The sequence below is a fragment of the Argentina silus genome (genome assembly GCF_951799395.1).
Source record: "Argentina silus genome assembly, chromosome: 1".
Taxonomy (NCBI): Eukaryota; Metazoa; Chordata; class Actinopteri; order Argentiniformes; family Argentinidae; genus Argentina; species Argentina silus.
The window spans coordinates 30,230,541-30,253,734 of record NC_139655.1 but is presented as its reverse complement, the minus strand read 5'-3'; the positions used below and the strand labels follow the sequence as shown (position 1 = coordinate 30,253,734).

Sequence of the window (23,194 nt, the reverse complement as noted above, 5' to 3'; positions counted from 1 at the left end):
CAATTGATATAGGACTAGCTCAGTGGAGGCTGGTGGAGGTAGAAATCGGAGGACGGGCTCATTGTAATGCATGGAACGAAATGAGGAATGATACTATTCATTCACTCCTGCCTCAAAGACTATAATGGCTATAACGTCCAGTAGGGGGCACCGTCCATCACACTCACCAGCGGGCATCTCGGCCAGTCGTCCAGAAATCTCCCTGAGAGCCTCGGCCCATCGAGAGGTGGAGTCAGCCATCATACTGACGTGGTAGCCCATGTCTCTGAAGTACTCAGACAGAGTGATCCCTGTAGACATACAACGTTGAAACACATTGAGTCAAACATATATATATGCCCTACTGACATTCTACAATATACTCTACATTGTTTTCTGGGCTCTTTGATTGGTCCAGAGGGTGTGCTCTGAGCGCTGTGATTGGCTGGTACCTGTGTAGATGGAGGCCTCTCTGGCAGCGACGGGCATGTTGGAGGTGTTGGCTACCAGCGCTGTTCTCTTCATGATGCTCTCCACCTTCCCGTCCACCTCCATGGTCAGCTATTGGACAGAGACACTGTCAATCATCCTGAACACCGTTAAGTGACAAGCTTGAGATGATAAAGCGATGACATCACCATGCCACCCACCTCAGGGAAGTCTCGCAGTACTTCTGACATCTCATTCCCACGCTCCCCACAGCCAACATAGACGATGACGTCACTGTTGGAGTATTTGGACAGGGACTGAGAGATGACCGTTTTACCACAACCAAAGGCTCCTGGAATGGCTGTTGTTCCTCCCTGCACACACCTGCACAGAGAGAGAGAGAGAGTGAGACACACACACAGAGCGAGAGAGAGACAGTGGAGTAGAAACTGGGAGAGAGAAAGAAAGAAAGAAACAAAGAGAGATGGATAGATAGATAGATAGATAGATAGACTCACGGGAAGAGGGCGTCCAGTACTCTCTGGCCGGTCAGCAGTGGGTGATTGGCGGGTAGTTTCTCAGTGACGGGCCGTATCTGTCTCACAGGCCACACTTGTATCATGGTGTACTTCTCCTTAATGCCCTCAAACTCCAGCTCCAGCACCACATCCTGACACACACACACACACACACACACACACACACACACACACACACACACACACACACACACACAATATTACATCTCTAGATGCGGCAGTTTCTCCACAGGTCTTACAGTAGATGGATTGAGACCAATGACTGTAAAAGAATGGACACATCGAAGTCTGGCGTCACCCAATTCATTTCAATAGCAGCAGCTTGTGTCGCTAAGCAAGGCCTTAAATAGCTTCCATCTGCCATCGATTGACAAGACTATAAGATCAGTTGATGTCTGCTCATGATACCGTCTCAGTTCTAAGCCTGGTTATGAATCTGATAATAGCCTATCACTTTATATTCTAAAGCTGTCCTATGCATGTTGTTATATATATATATAATTTTCTATTATAGTTGGACAACTCGGTTCATCATCACAAAGTTGTCATTTTAGAACATTATGACATTCTGCGTCATCATCGCTAAATTTGTATTAGGCTACATTACCATCTTGCATGATCTTTTTGGGCAGAACTACAAGTAAGAACTACAATGGTACCACGAGCGGCCACTAGGTTTGGGGCATTGGGGGCTGATTGATCCCCTGATTGAGACAGGGTAGAGATGGTGGGGGAGGAACTCACAGAGACATCATAGTTTCCAGGGGGAGCCACATAGGTGACGGTTCCTCTGTTCCGCGGGGGAAGCATGAGCTTGTGCTTGATGAGAGAGTTCTCAAATACATTTGCGTAGATATCTCCCCCTGTGATGTGACTGCCAACCTAAGAGAGAGAGAGAGAGAGAGAGAGAGAGAGAGAGAGAGAGAGAGAAGGGGGGCAAAAGAGGGATTAAGTGATGAAACATTTGAAAGGAGAACTTACACAACTTCTCCTTCACGCCCTCAAACTCCAGCTCCAGCACCACATCCTGACACACACACACACACACACACACACACACACACACACACACACACACACACACACACACTTACCCGTAGACTCTTAACTGGAGTAAACTCCCATTTGATGTCTCGGTTCAGGGCTCCAATGTTCACCCCACGGGGGATGTAGATGCTCTGTGTGAGGTCGTTGATGTCCTTTAGGGGGCGCTGGATACCGTCAAAGATGGAGCCCATGCATCCCGGCCCCAGCTCTACAGAGAGAGGCTTCCCTGTACGCAACACAGGGTCACCAACGGACACACCCGCTGTGACAAGGTTCAGGAAAACAATCCACAGCTGTGTGTGTGTGTGTGTGTGTGTGTGTGTGTGTGTGTGTGTTTGTCTGTCTATCTGTTTGTGTGTGTATGTGTGTGTGTGTGTGTGTTTCAACAGTCTGCTTTAGTCTGTGAGTGTAATTATAAGGGTTTTGAAATGGTGCATGAGAGTGTATCAAGTTAACTGGGTAGCTAGCTATCTGTGTGTATAGTTAGCCTGGTGTACGCATACTGTCAATACAGGGGTCATGCTGCAGAGTTCAAATGATACAGAGCAGTCTAGCACAGAAGGATACAGGTCTCCTCATACACCTGGATGGTGGCCATGTCTCCCTCCAGACGGATGATCTCCCCCACCAGCTCGCTGTGGCCCACTCTCACCAGCTCATACATGGCCGCTCCCGCCATCGCTGTGGCCGTCACCACTGCAGGGGGTGACAAACACGGGTCAATCACAGAGCCATAGAGACAGACATCTATCTGTCTATGACTATTGGTTCAATCACCAGTGACACAGAGAGAGAGAGAGAGAGAGAGAGAGAGAGAGAGAGAGAGAGAGAGAGATAGTGAGAAAGAGACAGGGTCTGACCTGGGCCGGAGACTCCATGGACATATCCAAACTCACTCTCCTTCTCCTCATCCCGGATCTTAGGCAGCTTGGACAGGTCCATCCTGACAGGCTATATCTGGCAGAGAGGAAGAGAGAAATGGATGGAGTGTGAGAGAGAGAGAGAGAGAGAGAGAGACAGACAGAGAGACAGAGATAGACAGAGAGAGATAGAGAGACAGAAAGAGGTCAGTCTCTCCCAATGACTCATCAGGGGAGAATAAGAGAGCGATCACAGTTGAAGATACAAACACAGTAAAAGAGCCTGCTCTTCCCTTTTCCAGTGTACCATGTCTAGCTCTTATAACAGAAGCTGAAGATGCTAGACGAACAAAAATAGACCTACGACTACTAGTACCTTCGTCAGGGTGTGCCAAAACATTGGTTCACTGCACACACACACACACACGTTTACATGAGTGAGCAGCTTTCTTTACCATTACTCTACTAGCTCACACCTGAACACGTTTATCTTATCTTATCTAAAACACAGTATCTTCATCATGTCTGACCATTTTAAAACACTGAACCTGGTTACCACACAGTAGGATAATGCTATTAAAATCCTTACACACTAGGCCAAATAGCTACAAGTTGATTGATTAGATTAGTTTCATGGCTCACTCCATGAGTGGGTTACAGTCCTGGGACAATATTTACCCCCTCATTTAGAGGTCAATGAACATTTCACACATCCATTCATTCTATTCACTCCATCTCTCAGTCTTTCATCCATTCAAAGCAAAGCATTGTGCATCTCACCACAATTTTAAACAAACAACACCACAACAGCACCACCACACTCTCACTAGAAGGCACAGTATGGCGCAGCATAAGAGGGATCCCAGATTACGAGTGTGAGTGTGTGTGTGTACGCATCTCTCTCCCTCTCACACTGTATGCATGTGTTCTTCTCCCTGTCTTTCTCCGTCTTACTATCATATTGTATTTTGTGTGCCTCTCTCTCTCTCTCTCTCTCTCTCTCTCACATGACTAATCCAAACAGTCCCCTGTGCCATCCCCCCCCCCCCCCCCCCCACACACACACACACACGCATGTGCGTGCGCACACCATCTGTCGTGACTTCATCCCATCCACACAGACAGCAGACTGCAGGTGCTCTGCATGCATAAGGAATGGCCTCAGCCTCACGATGTTTCCTTCAGCTACGGTGCTAGGCCTAGGACAATCACCCACCCACACACACACACGCTGCTGTGCTCTAGTGTTTTGTCCTTTTGTCCTTCCCATCTGAAGCAGCTTCCCCAACAGGCCAAGCATGGAACTGCAGGGGAAGACCCAAGGATTTCTCATCCAGGATCATACACTGACTTAGGTTTACATCTGTATTCTTCAGAAGGGAATACAAAGCATCAACTAAAAACATCAAGCCTAATGTGTCTAACAATGTACTCTACCTTTAGGCACGTTTATTTTTAATTTTACATTTATAGCCACAGGCGTAATGCTTAGTAAATGACCATATACATACACACAGGAAACTTAAAACAAAGACACACACAGACACACCTAATAGTTCAACATTCAATAATTTCCATAGTGAGTTTAGCACAGACATTCATGTGGAGGGAATATGTATGATGCCCTGTCACATGATCCTAGCACATGACTGGGTGGGTTATACTAGACTGTTTAAGGAAGTGGAAAATCTAAGTGTGGGGTAAGATTGGGAAGTCCACTCAATGAGTATGTCTTTGTGGTTTATATGATTTCAAGACAAGACATTATAGGCCTAATTCATACAACTATCTGGTAAAGTTGTTGCTGTGAAAAGTATTTCAAATCCTTTGACAGACTAAACAGTCTATACTGTTTTTGTTGTGAAGCACTTTGCGACATTTATCTATGTAAAAAGTGCTATACAAATAAATGTGATTGAGATATAGGGCTTTGAGTGGAAGAAGTGTATGGAAAACGGTCCTGACTGTAGTCCCTACTAACTAAAGAAATGCTGTCGCGGGTAGGTCATGAAGCTTCCATTCCTCAATCCTAATATTGACCCAAGAGTTACTGTGCAAATAGTTCAAAAGGGGCTTCCTCAACCCATTCTCTTTTCTTCTGCACTGATCTGATAGACACACAAATCTGCCCAGAAATTTAGCATGTAAGTGAGATTGTGGTCGAGTTGTGTCAGCTGCACGGCAGGATCCAAACACACTGGTGTTAATTGGCCTGTATTGAATGATTAACTCTCCCTCTGGCCTCAACCTCAACATACTAAATCTGAATTCATTTTTACAAGTGTGGCTGCATACAATTTGACTGGAAAGGCCAGATACAGAGACTATCAAGTGTTGACATTGGTAGTAAGGCTTTCTCCTACCATTCCAGTTGCATTGACCCCTGCCTGTCTATCAACATGATCACATGATCATCACCTTGCGAATGCTCACGCGCTTTGATATTGCAGTTCTCTGCTCATTAACTATGATCCCAAGTAACAGAAAAACATAACTTTACAGTGTAGCCTTATGACACAGTGAATGACTGATCAAAGAAACAGCTAGGCGCATTTACCGCGGCCCAATACAATTTTTTTGCGCAGTAACAGCTGATTATCACCACCTGGTTCTTACATTAAATAGACTGTGTTACACTTGATTGTCATGTAATTGCAAATTATTACCAATTACATTAACTACCAAAAGTATAATGTTTAGTCTATAACATTTTACTATTATGCAATAGATCGCAGCAGTAGCAAATCAAATGTATCTTATTTTCTTTCAATTATCTGACGCAGGAAAAAACGACCAGGACATGGCTTTAAATGTACACCTATTTACCACGTCATCAAATATCATACAATGATAAGACCACGATGCTGGCCATATAAGATAACATTGATATTACGCAGAAACATAGATAGCTAACATTGGCTAACACAGGACCGAGCGTTCATCTGTCAGAATGACTGCCTCTGCCATTTTGGTGCATTTCGATTGAATTCGAACGTGACACTCAGTGGTATCTAATAATCACTGCATTAAATGTTATTCCTTAATACTTAAATGAGACACACTACCTTTGAAATGAAACGTTCCAATATTTGGATCCTCTCTGCCTCTGATGGAAAGGATCAAATGAATGGTGCGGGGGAGTAGGCAAAGGTCAGCTGACTTCATTCACTTGCGCCAGCCCTCGTCACAAGATTGCAACTGCTTCCATTTTGGTTCAAGCCTTCACAAAGATTTTTGATCGGAAAGGCATGTTCGTTACTTTCGTCCTCGGCAATGAATGGGTCTTGTTGTATGTATTTTGGTCCTTCAGCCAAAAACAAGGCTAACATTATCTAACAGTTTAGATAAAGCTAGGTCTTTATCCTTACCCTTTAGGAAGATTAAAGATGACCCATGGTTGATGAGGCATTTTTATTAGAACAGGCCGAACATTGCAACGGTGGAATTGTATGGTCTTTTTTCAGATCTTTGAGCTAAACCTTGAGCCAAAATGGCGGTGCCGGTGATATGGCCATAGAGCGCTCTCTTGGAGATTTGCAGGTCACGATGTATTTTCGTATGTCGTAATCGTATCATAAAATATTGATTTGAAAATATGATAACACAAATGATAACAGTTTAGTGCCAACTGCTCACGTTGATGATCGGCTCCATCAGGACATACTAATGAATCAGAATTAGATGTGTAGATGTTGAAATAGTATGGAACATGTCAAACCTACTGATGAGTGTGAGGTTGACAGCAAAAAATGTGATTTATGACGGTCATTTTGTATTAATCATCACAGGTTTCCCCTTTCAGTAGAATTTTGAAGTGTTGAGTTGATTTTGATTAAATAATAGATACATATTACTATTTAACGTTTATATTTAAGGTGTAGAATAAATATATGCTATGGAGTTATATATGAACAATTAAGTCCTCACGAATGATAAGAATAAAATCGTTTTTTTTTTCGAAAAAGAAACACATCTTGCCAAAATGTTAAAGGTCACATCAAACATCACGAAATGTTTCAAACACAAAACGTGATGAATCATTATATTGGTGGTTTCGTCAATTACCCCGTGTGAATAAAACAAATAACTGGATAAGCTATTATAAGAACATTATTTTGTAATGTAGCAGGGAGATGCAGCGCAAGCGCATGCGAGGTCAGAGTTGACAGTCTCCTCACTGCCGAAGCGGAGTGCGGTAGCTATAAGCTAACAGCTAGCAACATACATGTGGAGGGTACAACGGGAGGCAACCCCAACTGAACTCTGTCAAAATTCCCCCTCTCGAACCGTAAACTACTAACAACTTCAGACACATCGAAACTAAGGAATAACAGTTGTTTACAATGAAAGGGTGAGTAAAGCCAAATAGAGACATGTCTGTGAGGCTACCACGAGTAAAGTTTTTTCTTCTTGTCTTTTTTTTTTTTCAACAGGGGGGGCGGGGGAGGTGGTTGCAATGCTAGCTTCGGAGCTAAACCCTTTGCGCGGTTAGGGAAAATAATCTGCCAACGACAGCACCACAATGCTAAGGCTCTGAGTCTTACAAATAGTTCTGCTAGCTAGCTATATATACTGCTTGACATTGGTTAACGTAGTTAACTAGCTAGCTAACACCGTCCGTAGTTACTGTTGGCTAAGTTAGCTAGCTAGCTAACTTGCTGAGTATGACTGGCTAATAATGTAATGCATGCATCTCTCACATTAGCTAGCTAGCTAAATCTGACTAACTAAATTGGCTAGTTTTCACTCATCTGGTTGCAAACACATACGAGCTAATGTTAGCCAATGTTAACCCACAGACTTTCAACAATTTGAAGCTAACGTCCCTACTACTACTACTACTACTACTACTAGTAGTAGTAGTAGTCAGCTACTAGTCGTCAGCTGTCGATTTTTGCTTGCTTGCTTTTTGCAAGTACATACTAGTCAAAGATGGTTATTATTTTACTGGTGAGTAGTCAATCTAGATACCAAGTTATGACTCAATTAGATGGCTAATGCTGATTTGCACCGTTCTCTCAATCAAGAAGGTGGGTTCTTCAGGTAGCTCGTCACCCACATTGGGCATCGTGATGGAAGGGTATTAGTAGCCTGTGTAGGATACAAAACACCGATTGTTCCATTAATACTGTAGGTCAATCGCAACCTCAACTGCAGTTTTTAAGTTGTTTACAATTTTTGTAGCAACCTAATAATGTCTGATTGAGTGATAAAGATATACGTATGCAATGAAAGTTGGACATCACCTTTAAAGTGATGCTATCAACAGGTGGAGGTCGTTCGATGAGAAGTTTCTTTAAATTAATCAAGATGTACTGTTAAGATATCAAACTGTTAAATCTGGGGTTGTTTGTTTGTTATTTATTGAATAATTTGCAACGCTTGAGAGGCTGTTTTCAGAGTTAATTTAGTTTAAAAAAACAACAACATTGGGCTCATGACGCTGTGTCTAGGTTTACTTGAATTCACAGAGCAGATGTCTTCGACTGAAATGTCGATGTTGCCAGGTCTCTGCTGTCACACTATCCCGATCGCTGGCTGTCAGACCCCGGCGAAAACACGTGACCTGCAGCTGTTGTGTCGGCATAGATGTTTAGCAGGAGTCGCAGCCCTATAAATACTTTGTTTCTCAGCCCAGGTCAATTGGAGGCAAAAAGTCAGACACCATGAAAACAACACTCCCTGATGTAATGCAATGTACATAAACATCTTATCTTGTATCGTGTATGCTAGCATACTTTACTCTTGCAGAACAGAACATGTATGTCATCCATCTTTAATGTATTTGTGTGAAGTGTGTGTATTGTGTGGGGGAAGTAGATTCACACAGCTGTGTATCTGGGATTGTGGTGTGTGAGTATTGCCTCGGTTGGCCTTTGGGATGAGGGGTGTGCAGCTGTCAGTGCATCTGGGTTGGCCAAGGCTGGTCCAAGTGGGTCCAGATGGCTCACAGACAGTGGCTGGAGAATTGGCTGCCCAGCCTGTTCCCCTGGAGAACCATAGCCCTCAGCACAGGGAGCATGTCCTCAGACATACCAATATATATATAGCTACGTACACCTGGAGATTTTGTGTTGCTCTGTTGAAGAGCGGCTCATGAATAACTGAAATGTATTGTAGGATTTGTATAATTTAAGTTGGAAGTCTCTTCCCTCTGTGCCCTGGTAGTTGACCGTTTTGCTCTTGTTCCAGTAGCCGGATCGAGCTTGGGGATGTTACGCCCCACAACATTAAGCAGTTAAAGCGTCTGAACCAGGTCATCTTCCCCGTCAGCTACAACGACAAGTTCTACAAAGATGTGCTTGAAGTGGGAGAGCTCGCCAAGCTAGGTAAGATCCACAGTCCTGCCCAGTCATACCACAGATCGTCATGAAATGACAGCTATACTCTACCAATTTTAATAACCCCAGTTAATTGCCAGGTCATTCTATGCTGTTGACCCCATCTTTCCACTCAGATACCATTTGGCTTTGTGCTGCTGTTGTGCACCGTTGTCGTTCTTGAGCACATGTAGTTTCTGTCCCGTAGATGATGATGATGTCACCGGGTGGTAATATGGATAGTACTTTAACTCCTGTGATCTTTGAACCCTTTGTTTCAGCGTACTTCAATGACATCGCTGTGGGGGCAGTGTGCTGCAGAGTGGATCATTCCCAGAACCAGAAGAGACTGTACATCATGACACTGGGCTGCCTAGCACCTTACCGCAGACTAGGCATTGGTAAGGCCTTGTCTACATTTCAGTGACCCCTTTTGCCCCAAATTACTTCTCCCTGTAAAAACATGAAGCCAGGGTTCTCCCCAGGAGTTTTGAACAGCGTGGCGCTGGATTGCATTATCAAAATCCAACTCAAGTTTATTCATGTAAAAAATGTGCAAAAAATACAGCTCTAGCACTGAATTCACTGAGGAACATCTTAACGCTTTCGTTTTTAACCCTAATGACATTGGCGATCAAAGAGAGTAACTATCATTACTAAATAATTTAATTTGCCTTGAAATGTTTACGTAGAGGCGCCGCCAAGTTCACAGTGTGGCACAGCATCACCCTTGCATTCTTTGGGGAGAACCCTGCTACATTTCAGTGCCCCCTCTTTGCCCCAATTTCTTCTCCCTGCTGCTTACATTACATTTACATTTATGGCATTTAGCCTTTATCTAAAGCGACTTACAGCAAATACATTTGTTTGTATGTAAGTAAGTGAATCATCTATCCATCAGTCATCATAAGAAAAAGTACTCTATGCTAGGACCAGGGGCTATTGGCAGTCACAATGCTAGAAGAAGGAAGAATTACCTTATTTATTTATTTATTTTATTTTACAGGAGAGAAAGTTGTACAGGGGGGTAGTGGGGATGAAGAGGTGTCTGCTGCTCTGATAATAAGCTAAAACATGAAGCTGTCATAATTTACACTTTGACTTTATATCATTCCTTTTCATTAACCTTTATTTTACTCTATTGTATGGCTACTTCCCTGTATAAAACACAGCTGCACCTTGTAGAAACGCTGAGTAAATCTTGCCCTAAAGGTCTTTTTTGTGCTCAGGAACGAAGATGCTGAACCATGTGTTAAACATCTGCGAGAAGGATGGCACCTTTGACAACATATACCTGTAAGTCTGTTAACCTGAAAAGGCAGACAGGATCTGTGATCACTGTTTGTTGGATGGTTTCACAGACTCGGATTGAGAGTATTGCTGGACTTTGCATACAGTATGTGTTACATTGGTCCTGGCTGCTGCCCTAGGTTGAAATTCCCAAAAGCTTTGTTGCACTTTTGTTGATCTGTGCTACAAAGCATTCTGGAAACTCACCCCTGTAGTGTTTCGTTTGCCACCCCACACAGCCTTAAGTGTTTTTCCTCTCCCAACAGTCATGTGCAGATCAGCAACGAGTCGGCCATCGACTTCTACCAGAAGTTTGGTTTCGAGATCATAGAGACGAAAAAGAACTACTACAAGAGGATAGAGCCGGCAGATGCCCATGTGCTTCAGAAGAGCCTGCGCAGCCCATGTGCGCCCCCTGCGGGAGAGCTGCAAAAGGTAGAGTAGGGACACAGCCCTTGGAAAGAGCATGGTCGTGCCCCGCCTCCCCTAAAAACGGAACTGAGACAGATGCCCCAGGGTCGACACATTCACCACTTTCTTCAAAGGACGTTAAAAAGAAAAAAAAAACAAATTCAAAGTACAAAAAAAAACATGGCTGCATTTTTATTTTGCAAAAAAAAGTTCCAATAATTTAGCATTTTATTTTATTTTTCCCTTTCTTCATTTAGAGATTTGAAAACCAGTCAAAATGTTCAGAATCCAAATGTGCTCATATAGAAGAGGCTGCTGACTTCAGACAGTTTTAGACATGGTGGGGGGTTTCTGTATTTGCAAATCATACTTTTTGTGTTTGAGTTGTTTTAAAGCGGTTATATAGGTAAGGGGACATATCTTTGCTGTTTGGACAAAAAACATTAGAACTGAAGAGGGAAAATCTTTACAGTAAGACCATCGATGACAGAAGTCTCCAGCTGGCAACCTTGGAGTGATGCTTGAATTGTCATGGTGACATGTGTAACACTCAGAACTCCATCCCCTCACCACCTGAGCCCAGGGACTTATGGGAAGACTTTTACTGGTGGATGAGACTCCCTGTTTCTTCTTCTGGCAATATGCAAAGTGTGCGCTGTGATGCAATGCCCCATTGTGACGTCATTCTCTGACGCCAGAGGGGGAAAGGAGAATGGCGCCCCCACAGAATGGGCCTGTGGAAGGTTGAACGGTTTCAAGGTGGGGGGAGATTTGAGGAGTGGTCTCCACCCTTTGTTTCTGAATGGTTTTGTTTCTCGATCCATTTATTTAATTCCCTTTCAGCTCTTCTTCTTTTTTTTTTTTTTCTTTTTTTTTTTTTTAAACATTGAAATATGCTGAATGGCTCTGGGCTTCTCCTGTGTTTGCCACAGATGCTGCAAGTGAAATGAGGGAGATCCACAAAAATATGAGTTTTCTTATCATGAGGATGTTGAGGTATTTGTTTAAGAGGTTGCAAACTACAATCTGTCCAGTATGGGTTGCCTGGTTAATTGACATGTTTCAACCAGAAGCAAGCAGGTCTCTCTTTTCAAGACTTGAGCAGGTGCAGACTGGGGGTATGCCTCAGAGAGGGAGTTCTCTCTGCTTGATTTGTGCATGAATGAGTTTTCTTGTGTGTCTGTATGTGTCTGTTTAAATTGGCACCTTTATGTGGCCCTCTAATAGGCACCCAGCCAACTCCCAAACCAATCTGACCTCCACACACTTCACTTTATCAATCATATTTCAGTGAACTCATTACCATGTCCATCTCTAACATTGTGGAAAGGTTGCGTGTTGGTTCAGAGGTCCTTTCAGTAGGGCCCTTCAAACAGAACAGGAAGCCCAGGAGAAGCCCTGACCCACTGCATGCTGGGAGAGTTGTTCCCTCTCCACTGTAGTAAAAGCATGTTTTTTTTTCCTTTCTTTGAAGAATTTTATCTTTTCTGGAGCTCTATATTGTAAGACTTTTTAACCTCTAAATAAAAGAAATACTATTTGCATTATTTGGTTTTATGTTTCATTTTTGAGGTATAACAAGGCTCATGTGAACCCACGTGTGGATGCCTGTATTAATTGTACATAAGAAGACAGTGAACAGTGGGCTGTTGCTGGGTGGTTGCTTACCAGTATGAAGTTATGTTGGCATTTAGTCTACCTTGTTAGACAGGGCAATGTTTCAGAGAGAATGGCAATACATTTGAATGTCAGGTAACTACAACCTCATACTGGTAATCGCCCCCGCTGTTCACAATACAGGGGCTATCACTTATATACTTGCATCTGAATTAAGGTGACAATTGTAGTTGGTAATTTTAGAAATGTCAACATTGATTAATTCATTACAGTTTATTGCATGATGTGTCAATCATTAATTTTCTTTCCATATTCTGGTTGGTTTATACAGTATGTTTAATGTCTTGATTGCTATTGGTGTTTTCTTTTTACTCCCGCCCCTTTGTCTTGGCCACTGGATATGGGCTAGGTTGTGATAGTAGTTGATTGCAAAGGAAAAGCAAAGTTTTGACAGGAACAAGGTCCCAAAATGGGGGAGCTACAGGTAAGTGACAAAGTTGTCTTTATAATCATTCAAATCACTGAACTACGGGGGGGCTTATCCACTTTTACAGACTGTCTTTCGACCGCATTGTTTTAGCTAGTCACCAAGTCTTCCTAGCAAGCTTGAAATGTAGCTACTTAGCTAGCTAGCATGCTAGCTCTCATATTAGCTAGCTAACTGGGTGGCGGTTTTAGCCATGTAGCCAAGAAGACTGAGACGAATGGAAGTTTTTATCCCTTTTGCCATACATGTAGGTGTCCACATATATTTCTTGTTTCTTACAATCTAATTCTACACTTATGGTCGCAAGAGAGGGCTTATGTTTGCTGCCGAACCTAGCTAGCTAACTAGCTACTAGTACTGGATCAAGTCAAAGACACTAGCATGCCAGCCAAATGCTTCATGTCTATGCCAGATCTCACTTTTTATAAGTAAGATTTCTTGTAAGCTTCCTCCCTTGATCATTCTCAATATATACATATCACCCAAGAGTCAGTCAGACAACGTTTATTTTAGATACAGTCACTTGTCGGCCAGTATATATTACTCTCTGACCGTTGACTAGCTAAGCTCATTGTTTACATGTACAGCTGGTTCTACAGTACAATACGGCTACAGTCGCCGCTGGCAAGACTGCTGCTGAGCAGGTCTCGTACATGTTGACACTATGAAAGGTTGGCTAGAAAGTGTGTGTTTCTCTGCTTCTGCTCAGAGGCCTTTCTCTCACCGTCTGTCTAGCCTAGTTATCTATGCAAGAAGTATATGATAATCAGGGTTGTATGTAATGAAGTCCCCCCTGTTGCTTCACAGCTGTGTCATTTCTGCGCGTTTCTTATAATATATGTGTGTGCCGTGCTGTTTGCTTTCTCAATAATAAGTCTTAATAATCCTTCCTCTGGTCCTTATGACTGTGTTTTGGATCTAGGTCTGGCAGGGAAGGGAGTCGAATTTCGTCCTGGGAGCGTGGTGACGGGTGCCTGTTATACAGGCAGCAGTGTCGGCCAGGATGCCAGAGATGACCGAGAACCAGACCCCTGGCCACAAACCTCGGTAAAGACAGAACACTGTCCTATATGGCCATTATCATGTCTATGGGACATCATTTTTAGCAAGTTTACCAAACTCGTGATTGCAGTTCTGACACATACTGCCTCTACAATGTGGCTCACTAATGCTTTTTCTCTTGCAGAAGAAAGAAAAATAAGGAATCTCACAATGCAGGTGAGATGATGTTTCTGTGTTGTCTGCCACGTGGCTTGTAGGTATAGGCATGGAATCACTGATTTTAGTCTTTCATTTTCAGTTGCATTTTTGTGAGCATGACCAGTTCTGTTTGTCCCTCAGTTGAGAGGCAACGTAAAGAGAAGATCAACGCTGGAATAAACCGCATTGGGGAGCTTCTGCCCTGTTCCCAGGCACTGAAGCAGGTAACATTCACTCTCTCATTAATAGTTATGGCATATTTTGAGAAACCTTTATTATATTGAGCAGCAATATAGAACTACTAAAAAGAGACAACAAATTGATCTTGCCTGTGTAGCTCATGGAGAAAACCTGTTGTGTTTATTTGTCTTGTACATCATGCCTTCTGTCTTTTAGAGTAAGAATATGATCCTGGACCAGGCCTATCGTTACATAACCGAGTTGAAGAAACAAAATGATGCAATGCTTCTTGAAGGGGGAGATAAAGTGCAAGGTGAGACAGTTGTGACAATGCATGGTAATGCAATTTATACTGTGTATTTTCTCCTTTCATGTGTCTTGTGTGAGTGTCTGTCTGTCTGCCTGCCTGTCTGTGTGTGAATGTCTGTTGATGCCACTAATCCTCAATGGTTTTGTCTTTGTAGCTGAGGAGATACGGCGCCTCCGGCGTCAGATGGAGGGGCTGAGGAAGGAGAGTGCCCACTACATTGAACTGCTCAAAGCCCATGACATCAACTTCCTAGATGACCCCACCATCCACTGGAAGGGCAAGCTGCGCTGTGCTAAGGTTGCCAAGGTGACACCCACTCACCAGCCCCCGAAAGGAATCATTGTCTACTCCAATGGGAATGTGATATGCCCTGCTGGGAAAGAGCCTGATCCCACCCCTGGTCTTGAGAAACAGCAAGCAGAGGCCATGACCGTGCAGCCATCTTGTGACATCGTGTCAGGGATCACGGTGAATGGGGTACTGCAACACATCAGCACCCCTTCCTCTGCCCCTCCACTCCTCCCTGGGACAACCCTCAACCCTACAGAGTCCACGGCAAGCCTTAGGGTGGTGGAGCAGAGTGTGACGGAAGCACCGGCAGCCCCCACACTGCCGCCTTCTGTGTCCTACTTCACCCTCCAGGGCATCTGCCCCCTCCCCACTGTCACCTCCGCCCTGCCCCAGCATCTCCAGCCTGCCACTCCAGCCCCGAGTCTAACTGTTGCAGCCGGTCCTGTCACCCAACTCCCCCACCAGACTGTCCCCAGCCTCACCGTCCTCCCACATGTTTTGACCACCCCCAGAGCACTGGTCCCAGAGGTTTCCAATGCCACTGTGTTTACCCAGGATGCAACCAGGACTCTTAGCTACACAACAATCCCCACCAGCTCAGCCCTCCTCAGGGCCAGTACAGCTGGCAACACACAGACCACCTGGACCACTCTACAGCTGGCAGGGAACACAGTGCAGCCAGTCTGCCAGAGTCTGCTCACCCCAGAAGCCACCACCACCGGCCAGACGATTCAGCAGCTGTCTGTCTGTCCAGTCGGCATTAAACCTTCAGTTCAGCCCATTCACATCCAAATGCGGCCACAAGTACCCATACAGCCCCAGGCCCCCATTACCGCCCACATCCAAACCCAGCCCTCCATCCAGGGGCTTCCGCAGCTACGACCAGTCATTGCTCCCCAGCCCCAGTGTTCTGTCCATCCCCAGTCAGCCATAGTGCCCCAGTCTGCAGTGTTGGCTCACTCTGCCATGGCGTCACAGCCCCAACCTACAGTCTTACAACAGGCAACTGTGGTTTCCCATCCCCAGACAGCCCTCATCCCCCAAACCCGACCAACTGTCTTACCCCAACCAGCCATCATGCCCCAGTCCCAGCCACAGTCTGCCCTCGTTCCTCAGCCTCAGGCTGCTGTGCTGCCACTTCTTCAGACTATGCAGGTCCTACAGGTGAACCCTACAGGGACAACAGTTGCCGGGGTAACAGCTCCACAGAACACTCACAACCCGAGTGTAGTCATTCTGCAGCAGGCCAATCCCTGCCAAGCCCAGGCAGTGGTCAGGGAGGACTTGACCAATCAGACGCCTTGCCAACACATTGTCATCATCCAGGCCACCAATCAGACCCAACCTGCACCTCAGAATCATCAGGTTGGCATGGTGCCTGCTGCTGTGCCTGTTGTGCCCAATCAGATTGTTTCAACCAGCTGCACTGCATCCACCACTGGCCTACAGACTTACGGGGGAAAGCAGTTGGTGCACATTCTACCACGGCCCACAAATCAACCTCCCCAAACGACCCAGTCGGCTCAGACCCCCCAGGCTCCCTCGGTTCCCCCGGCCCCTCAGACCATAACTGTGAACGGACAGGTGTTTGCCCTGCAGCCCATGAAGACGTCCGACAAACCCGGCTCTCAGGGTGCTCAGAGCAGTCTCCAGCTGGTCCAGCCCACCACCAGTGAGGAGCCCACCACCAATGTTGCCCTCAACAGCCTGGGAGCCCTCAGCAGCCTCAACCAGAGCATCTCGCAGGGCATCTCACCAATCATCTCCAGTCAAAGCAGTACACAGATGGCTGTAGCCCCGCCATCATACTCAGTGGTGCAGCAGCAGCAGCCTGCTCCAGTCACTGTTTCGGCAGCTACACACACTTCCCCGGTCAGACCGATACAGTCTACCAGTGCAACGCCACTCGGACCAGGTCGAGGGGTTAATGCAGTGAAGGCCTCAAGGAGGAAGCCTGGCACAGCGCCCACACCTAAAAGGGCTGCCACGAATAGGACCAAGTCAGTAAGGAGGAAAGATTCCAAACAGGGATGTGGCATTGTCCCGATTGCAGCCAAACCAGTGGCAGCTGAAGGGACAAGTCAGAAACAGGAAGCGTCAGTGGCTCAAGATGTAACATCCACTGTTGCTATGGCAATAGATACTCCCCCTATCAGCACAACAGTTAGCATGCCCACAGTTAGTGAGGGCTCCACACAGAGCAAATCAACAGTCAATAGTTTCAGTACCACAGAGAGCACACCAAAAAGTGTCAGTGTCTGTACTTTACAAGAATCAACTGTCTCTAAGGAGTCCTTGTCACAGGGTAGGATCTCTGCTTCTAGAACCACTAGTGTCACTCAGAGTAGATCAACAGTTGCTAGTATTAGCTCGACACAGAGTGAAGTCATCGTTAGTGACACTGGCAATGTAGCTACTGCTACAGTCACAACTGTCAGTACCACAGAAGATAAGCCCACATTCAATACTGAGAGTAAACAGCCTGCAGTCATTAGTGGTAGCTCCACGCACAATAGACCTACAGTTGCGCAGAGTAAACAGCCAGTAGCCATTACAGTCAACACCACTCAAACTAGACCAACTGTCACTACTTCTAGTTCTAGACAGAGCAGATCCACAGTCACCAGTGCTGGTTCCACACAGAGTAGATGCACCACTACAGGTGTGACTACAACAGTATGTCAACTGTCAGTCAGCACTGTCAGTTCATCAGAGAGTAGACCAGTGCTTTCTCTCCAGCCAGCTCAGATCACTTCATCACTGTCTCAGACCAAGCCGGCCAATGCTCAGGAGTCTCAGGCCTCCACCCAGCCCCAAACACAGCCTGTGGCCTCTTCCTTGGTTGCCACAGTACCTTCTACTCCAACACCCTGCTCTGCGGCAGCTGCAGTATCCTTTTCATCCCCATCTGTCACAGTCCCCATGACATCTGAATACAGGAAACGGGTCGCTTTTAACAGACCCTCAACCCAGCAACCAGACATGAGCATGCCTACCCCCTCTCCCTCCCATACTGCTGAGCCTAAGCTGACAGCAGTCCCAGGTAGGGAGAAGGAACCTCAGAGAGAGGGGCACCCTAGTGCAGCGATGGAGAAAGGGAGCCTGGGGACCAACACCCCCTCTAGAAAGGACTCCGCTCTCCCACAGCAGGTCTACACATTGGACCACGATGCTTTGGAGCAGCCTCTGGCGTCCAGCAGACAGACAGACTCACCCATGTCAGCGAGTGCAGGAAGAGGGTTCTCTGTGGCGTCCATGCTTCCCACAGGTCACAGTGTCAGCGCCTCACCTGGCAACTTTGGGGCATTTACTTTCATCACAGAGCAGGCTGAGATCCTCGCCCTGGCCATGCTGGAGCAGGACAGCCCTGGGAGGAGGGTTGGGGTTTGCACCGTGGACAACACCACCACCTCCACAAACCCATCCACAGCTGCATGGGAACCCCCCAAGACCCAGCAAGCCTCGAACAGCAAAGAGAGAGGTACAGGACAACAGACGAAGCTGGGCAAGCAGATGGAGACACCTGTAGCAAAGCCTCATTCACAGATGTCTGTCAGAGGTCAGGCTGCTGAGATGGTGGTCAGTGGAGCCAGACATCCACATAACATCTCCTACTCCCAGTCTCACTCACACCCACAGTCCCAAGCTCAGAATCAGGCCCAGTCTGGTACTGTCGGTACCCTCAGTGTCAACAATCTCATCAGGCCCAGCTCCAGCCAGCAGCCCTATCCAGGATCTCCCAGTCTGGCTGGGCAGCAGGGCTCAGTCCAATCACCTGTGGGGACCGCAGCCCTGGTGTCCCAACCCTCCACCCCTGGGCTCGCCCCCTGCGCAGGCTCAGCCCAGCTCAATGAGTACACCCCCCTGAAGAGTGCCCTCATGAGGGCTCAGGTTGGGGTGAGCGAGAGGCACCTGAAGGATGTGTCCAAGCGCCCTGCCCAGGAGGATGTTATGCTACCCACCAGTAACAAGCGATCCAAAGCCTGCCCGTCTGCGTCCAGCCTAGGGCGAATGGATGTGAAAACCCAGGACCACACTCAGCTGATGGTGGGGCAGCCTAGCTCCTCAGCTGTCATGACTAGGATCAACCCTGATGGAGTGGGCACCCTGTTCTCCAGTAACTCTTTTATGAGTACTGTGCTCAGGCCATCTGACGGACACTGTACTCCTCAGGGACCCTTGCAAGAGCAGAACCAACCAGGTGTGCTTCACTTACCCCAGGGGCACCCCCAGCATGGTGCACCCCAGCCTGGGCAGCACCTGGGGGGGAACCCCTACTTGAAGCAGCAGCAGCAGCAACAGCAACAACAGCAGCAGCAACAACAACAACAGCAGCAGCAACAACAACAACAACAGCAACAACAACAGCAACAACAACAACAGCAACAGCAACAACAACAGCAGCAGCAACAGGAGCATCAGAGGCAGCACTTGTACCAACTACAGCATCACCAGACTCAGTCTGACCCTGCACAGCTCCATAGCCTCCACCAGAGGGCGCTTCAGCAGGACCCGCATGTCCAGAAGAAGAGAGGGCTGGTTCGAGGGAGTCAGACCGGCCCCCCTGTTGGTCTGCAACAGAAACAGCATCACCTGGAGAAAGGTGGGGTACAGCAGCATCAACAGCAGCCACAGGCACATCAACAGCAACACACACAACAACAACAACAACATCAACAACAACAACAACCAACACACCAACAGTCGCATCAACAACAACAACAACAGCAGCAGCAGCAACAGTCACAACATCAACAGTCTCATCAACAACAGCACCAACAGCAGACACAACATCAACAACAACCCCAATCACAGCACCAACAACAACAACACCCCCAGCAACAGCAGTTGCAGCAGCAGAGCTCCCACTCCAGACACCAGCACCTTCAGCAGCAGATTCAACAGCAGCAGCAGCAGCAGCACTTTGGGGCTAGGCACCAGGAGAAGAGCTGTGAGGCCCATCCAGCAGGGCCCAGGACCCACCACAGCAGCCACCTGGCCCAGCAGGAACACCTCAAGGTATGAACCGTCAAATGATAGCCAGTGTAGGAATTTCACCCTTGTGAAGTAAGATGTCTTGCAGTTCCAAAAGCATTTAGTCAAGTAACAAGTTTATTGTTAAGCAAAACAGTATTGTACGGTACACAGAGTAATGAAAGGTAGTTCAAATACAACTACATGTTTGAGAGACATACATTTTATACAAGAGACCCCAAAGGTGTGGTGACCTGAAAGTGGGGGTGGTTAGCAATAGCTTTTCTGTCCACCATTCAAGTGGCAGATAGCAGTTTCAGAGGTGTGGCTGAGGCCCTTGTTCATTGTTCCCATGTGGTGACTAAACAGACCTGCTTGATAACATGATCATTGATCAAATTTCCTTACACCACCTTAAAGTAGTATGATATCTGAATGTATACTTTGGTTGTCCTGTATTCAGTAGTGTTGGTATGAAGTCTGATTGCTGGTGGATAGTGATAATTCACAACACTGCAAGTATTTATGCTATTTTCCCTTTATAGATAACAATGTTTATCTTAACCTCTTCTCCCTCATGTCTTCAGTCTGGTCAAGACCACAGTGCCATGCAGAGGCTGATGAGCTCTCGGACCCTGGAGCAGCAGCTCACCTCCCAGCCCGGCAACCCCGCCTCCCGGCCCTCTGACATGGCCTGTCCCACGTCTCGCCAGGAACGCCACCGTGTCTCCAGTTACTCTGCAGAGGCCCTCATAGGGAAGAGCTCATCCAGTGGTGACCAGCAGCAACGCATGGGGCTCCACCTCCAGGCCACACGGGGCAACACACAAGACCAACCAGACCTCCGGGGCTACCTGGACACGTCTCGCGGGAAAGGCAGCATCGCCCACAACCCCCAGAGTCGGCTAACCCAAGACCACCTTGGGTCTTCAGATGTCCAGAGGGTCTCGGAGTGCCCACCATTCAAATCGCTGGGTGGTGGCGGTGGGAGCCATCAGCTGGGTGGTTTCGAAGTCCAAGTGTCCCGTGGAGGGGATATGACGTCCAAATCTGTGCCTCCCTCTCAGAGAGGCCCTCAGGGACAGCAGGGAGGGTTCAGGATGGGGGCTGGCCCTCCAGGGGATGGGAGACCACGTGGGGGTTATAGTGGCACCCATCCTGGGGTTCAGGGGGTGCAGATTGGGGCTCCGGGGTTAACCAGGGACCAGGAGGGCTGCCACCAGAGCTTCATGCACCTTCTCGCCCCTCACTTGCCTGAGCAAAGCAACCACCAGAGGGCAGTGCAGTGTTGTCCCCCAGTCAACATGGAGTACAGCTGTGTGCCTGGGTCCTCTGCAGGGGACATGCAGGCCAAAGCCTCAAGCCCCAGTGTGCCTCCAACACAGAAGGCCCCTGCTATGAGGCTCGGGGATGGCAACAAGGGCCATCTCCCCCAGGCTAGTGGCAACATGCATGGCGGCCCAGGGGTGCGAGCAGGCCTCCCCCACCCCCTTACCCCGCATAGCAGCTCCGAGCCAGGCCGCACGTCTGCCCCCTCCAGACCCTCCACTGCTGTTAGCCAACGCTCCCGTCATATCACCCAGGAGGCCCAGAGCGGCAAGCTGAGGCCTGGGGACCGGCCGCGGTCAGGCAACCTGAGATCCGGCAACCCGTTTGAGCCTGATGGCCATCTGCCTCTCCCCTCTGGTGGAGGGGTGCTGCTGGGACGCCAACAGTCAGGGGGAGAGGCACGGCGCAGTATTGTCCGCTTTATGGCAGACAGTGCTCAGGTGGACAACAACCTGGTGCCTGACCAACACCTCGCTCAAAACTTTGGCTTCCAGTTCATCACTGAAGGGGGGATGAACCCCCCTCCCCCCATCAATGCCAACTCCACATTCATACCCCCGGTGAGCCAGCCCAATACCTCTCGCACCCCCGCCCTGCTCCCCGTAGAGGCTCAGAACACCCTCCCATCCTTCTACACCTCCTACTCTCCTGCTGCCCACCCCAGCTTGCCCAGTGACATCTCTCTGCAGTACTTCTCCAATCAGATGTTCACCAGCCCCAGTGCAGACAAGAGCAGCACCGCTCCCCTCAACAACCGCTTCGGCTCCATCCTGTCCCCCCCGCGCCCCGTGGGATTCGCCCAGGCCAGCTTCCCCCTGCTTCCGGACATGCCCCCCATGCCCATAACCAATTCCTCAGGCATCACCCCGCACCTGTCCAACTTTAGCCTCACCTCGCTGTTCCCCGAGATCGCCACAGCCATGCCACCTGATGGCTCAGCCATGCCCATGTCCCCCCTACTGTCCCTCTCCAACACCTCATCCACAGACACGGGAAAGCAGCCCAACCGCCCCGCCCACAACATCAGCCATATCCTGGGCCATGACGGGAGCTCTGCCGTGTAGGTATGGCCCCTTGTCTGCTGAGAATGAGGACGGAGGATCCCTGTTGAGAACTTCCAGTGGTCTTGTTCGATTTACTGGAGGGCTGTGCTGGAATGGTTGTATTTGTTATTGATCTCTGATCTGATGTTTGTCAGATGAGGTTGTTGTTATTTATGGTTAACAAGTCCAATTTCAACTGCCTGTTGATTTGGTTGATATCTGAGAAAGGCATATAATGCCATAGTCAGTTACGTTGCAGTATTTCAATAAGCTCCGTCACTTTTCTGTTTTGTTTTCCCATGCTTGTGACCATGCTAGGAGGTCTGCTGTTTACAATGAGGAAAGAAAAGCCTCTGAACCCCATGATTGGCAGATGCATAAGTCTGAGGTTAATTAACTTTGTTGGGAAAATACTATGTAAAGGGATGTGTACTTTTTATTATTGCAACCTCTAAAAGAGGATATACTTTTCATTAAAAAAAAGCTTCTGCACAATATCAAGAAATGTAATTTACTAACTTAAATCAGGGTGGACTGTACAGAATCAGTTTGTAAATACAATGTTTCTGATGAGAATTGTTAGAATATGTATGTATTTGTAAATAAATAAAGTTGATTATTAAGGTTTTCTATAAAAGAAACTGAATGTGTTTGTTGTCTTTGTCTTTATTAGATGTCTCAGTCAGAAATGGAAGCAAATTCACTTGACCGTTGTTGTTTCTCCTTCTGAATCTGTCTGGATGAGACTCATCTTTTTCTCAATTGCTTATAGCATTTGTATGAAGTTCACATACCCACAGCAATAACATACATGAGCACAACAGTAACATTTTCAGCAAAATGGTTAGTAATTTAGTTAGTAACTTTCACACAAAATGCAAATGTATA

At 47.1% G+C, this 23,194-nt stretch overlaps 3 protein-coding genes across 4 annotated transcripts in view; 2 read left to right on the top strand and 1 right to left on the bottom strand.

Annotated features, from left to right (window-relative positions):
• Positions 1-5,983, bottom strand: part of atp6v1ab (ATPase H+ transporting V1 subunit Ab) — an 8,576-nt gene extending 2,593 nt beyond the window's left edge. The window contains exons 1-9 of the mRNA XM_083665238.1: positions 5,920-5,983; positions 2,855-2,951; positions 2,562-2,690; positions 2,042-2,256; positions 1,692-1,829; positions 927-1,078; positions 630-792; positions 432-540; positions 168-290 (exon numbers count right to left, since the gene is read on the bottom strand). Of these exons, the coding sequence (XP_083521364.1) occupies positions 168-290; positions 432-540; positions 630-792; positions 927-1,078; positions 1,692-1,829; positions 2,042-2,256; positions 2,562-2,690; positions 2,855-2,936 (1,111 nt within the window). The 5' untranslated portion in view covers positions 2,937-2,951; positions 5,920-5,983. The remainder of the gene's footprint in view (positions 1-167; positions 291-431; positions 541-629; positions 793-926; positions 1,079-1,691; positions 1,830-2,041; positions 2,257-2,561; positions 2,691-2,854; positions 2,952-5,919) is intronic.
• A 1,044-nt stretch (positions 5,984-7,027) lies between these two features.
• naa50 (N-alpha-acetyltransferase 50, NatE catalytic subunit) lies at positions 7,028-12,422 on the top strand. Of its 2 annotated transcripts, none has more exons than XM_083665634.1 (5): positions 7,028-7,205; positions 9,050-9,183; positions 9,456-9,575; positions 10,404-10,470; positions 10,731-12,422. In XM_083665634.1, exons 1-5 carry the CDS (start codon positions 7,198-7,200, stop codon positions 10,906-10,908), a joined length of 507 nt encoding a protein of 168 aa, XP_083521760.1. In that variant the 5' UTR covers positions 7,028-7,197; the 3' UTR covers positions 10,909-12,422. The 2 variants fall into 2 exon arrangements, with proteins under 2 accessions (XP_083521760.1, XP_083521759.1); XM_083665633.1 differs by having other exon boundaries at positions 9,047-9,183.
• A 509-nt stretch (positions 12,423-12,931) lies between these two features.
• usf3 (upstream transcription factor family member 3) lies at positions 12,932-22,982 on the top strand. The gene is made up of 7 exons (XM_083676683.1): positions 12,932-12,976; positions 13,902-14,026; positions 14,166-14,197; positions 14,321-14,403; positions 14,576-14,672; positions 14,824-19,979; positions 20,522-22,982. The coding sequence occupies exons 2-7, from the start codon at positions 13,983-13,985 to the stop codon at positions 22,325-22,327; spliced, it is 7,218 nt and encodes a 2,405-aa protein (XP_083532809.1). The 5' UTR covers positions 12,932-12,976; positions 13,902-13,982; the 3' UTR covers positions 22,328-22,982.
• The last annotated feature ends 212 nt before the right edge of the window (positions 22,983-23,194 follow it).

What these genes read in the sequence shown, in the direction of transcription:
- naa50 (XM_083665633.1), top strand. An exon ending in GGGAGAGCTCGCCAAGCTAG is followed by an intron (nt 9,184 to 9,455) that starts GTAAGATCCACA and finishes CCTTTGTTTCAG; the next exon opens with CGTACTTCAATGACATCGCT. An exon ending in TTACCGCAGACTAGGCATTG is followed by an intron (nt 9,576 to 10,403) that starts GTAAGGCCTTGT and finishes TTTTGTGCTCAG; the next exon opens with GAACGAAGATGCTGAACCAT.
- usf3 (XM_083676683.1), top strand. Translation starts at nt 13,983, where the DNA reads ATGCCAGAGATGACCGAGAACCAGACCCCTGGCCACAAACCTCG. An exon ending in TAAGGAATCTCACAATGCAG is followed by an intron (nt 14,198 to 14,320) that starts GTGAGATGATGT and finishes TTTGTCCCTCAG; the next exon opens with TTGAGAGGCAACGTAAAGAG. An exon ending in AGGGGGAGATAAAGTGCAAG is followed by an intron (nt 14,673 to 14,823) that starts GTGAGACAGTTG and finishes TTGTCTTTGTAG; the next exon opens with CTGAGGAGATACGGCGCCTC.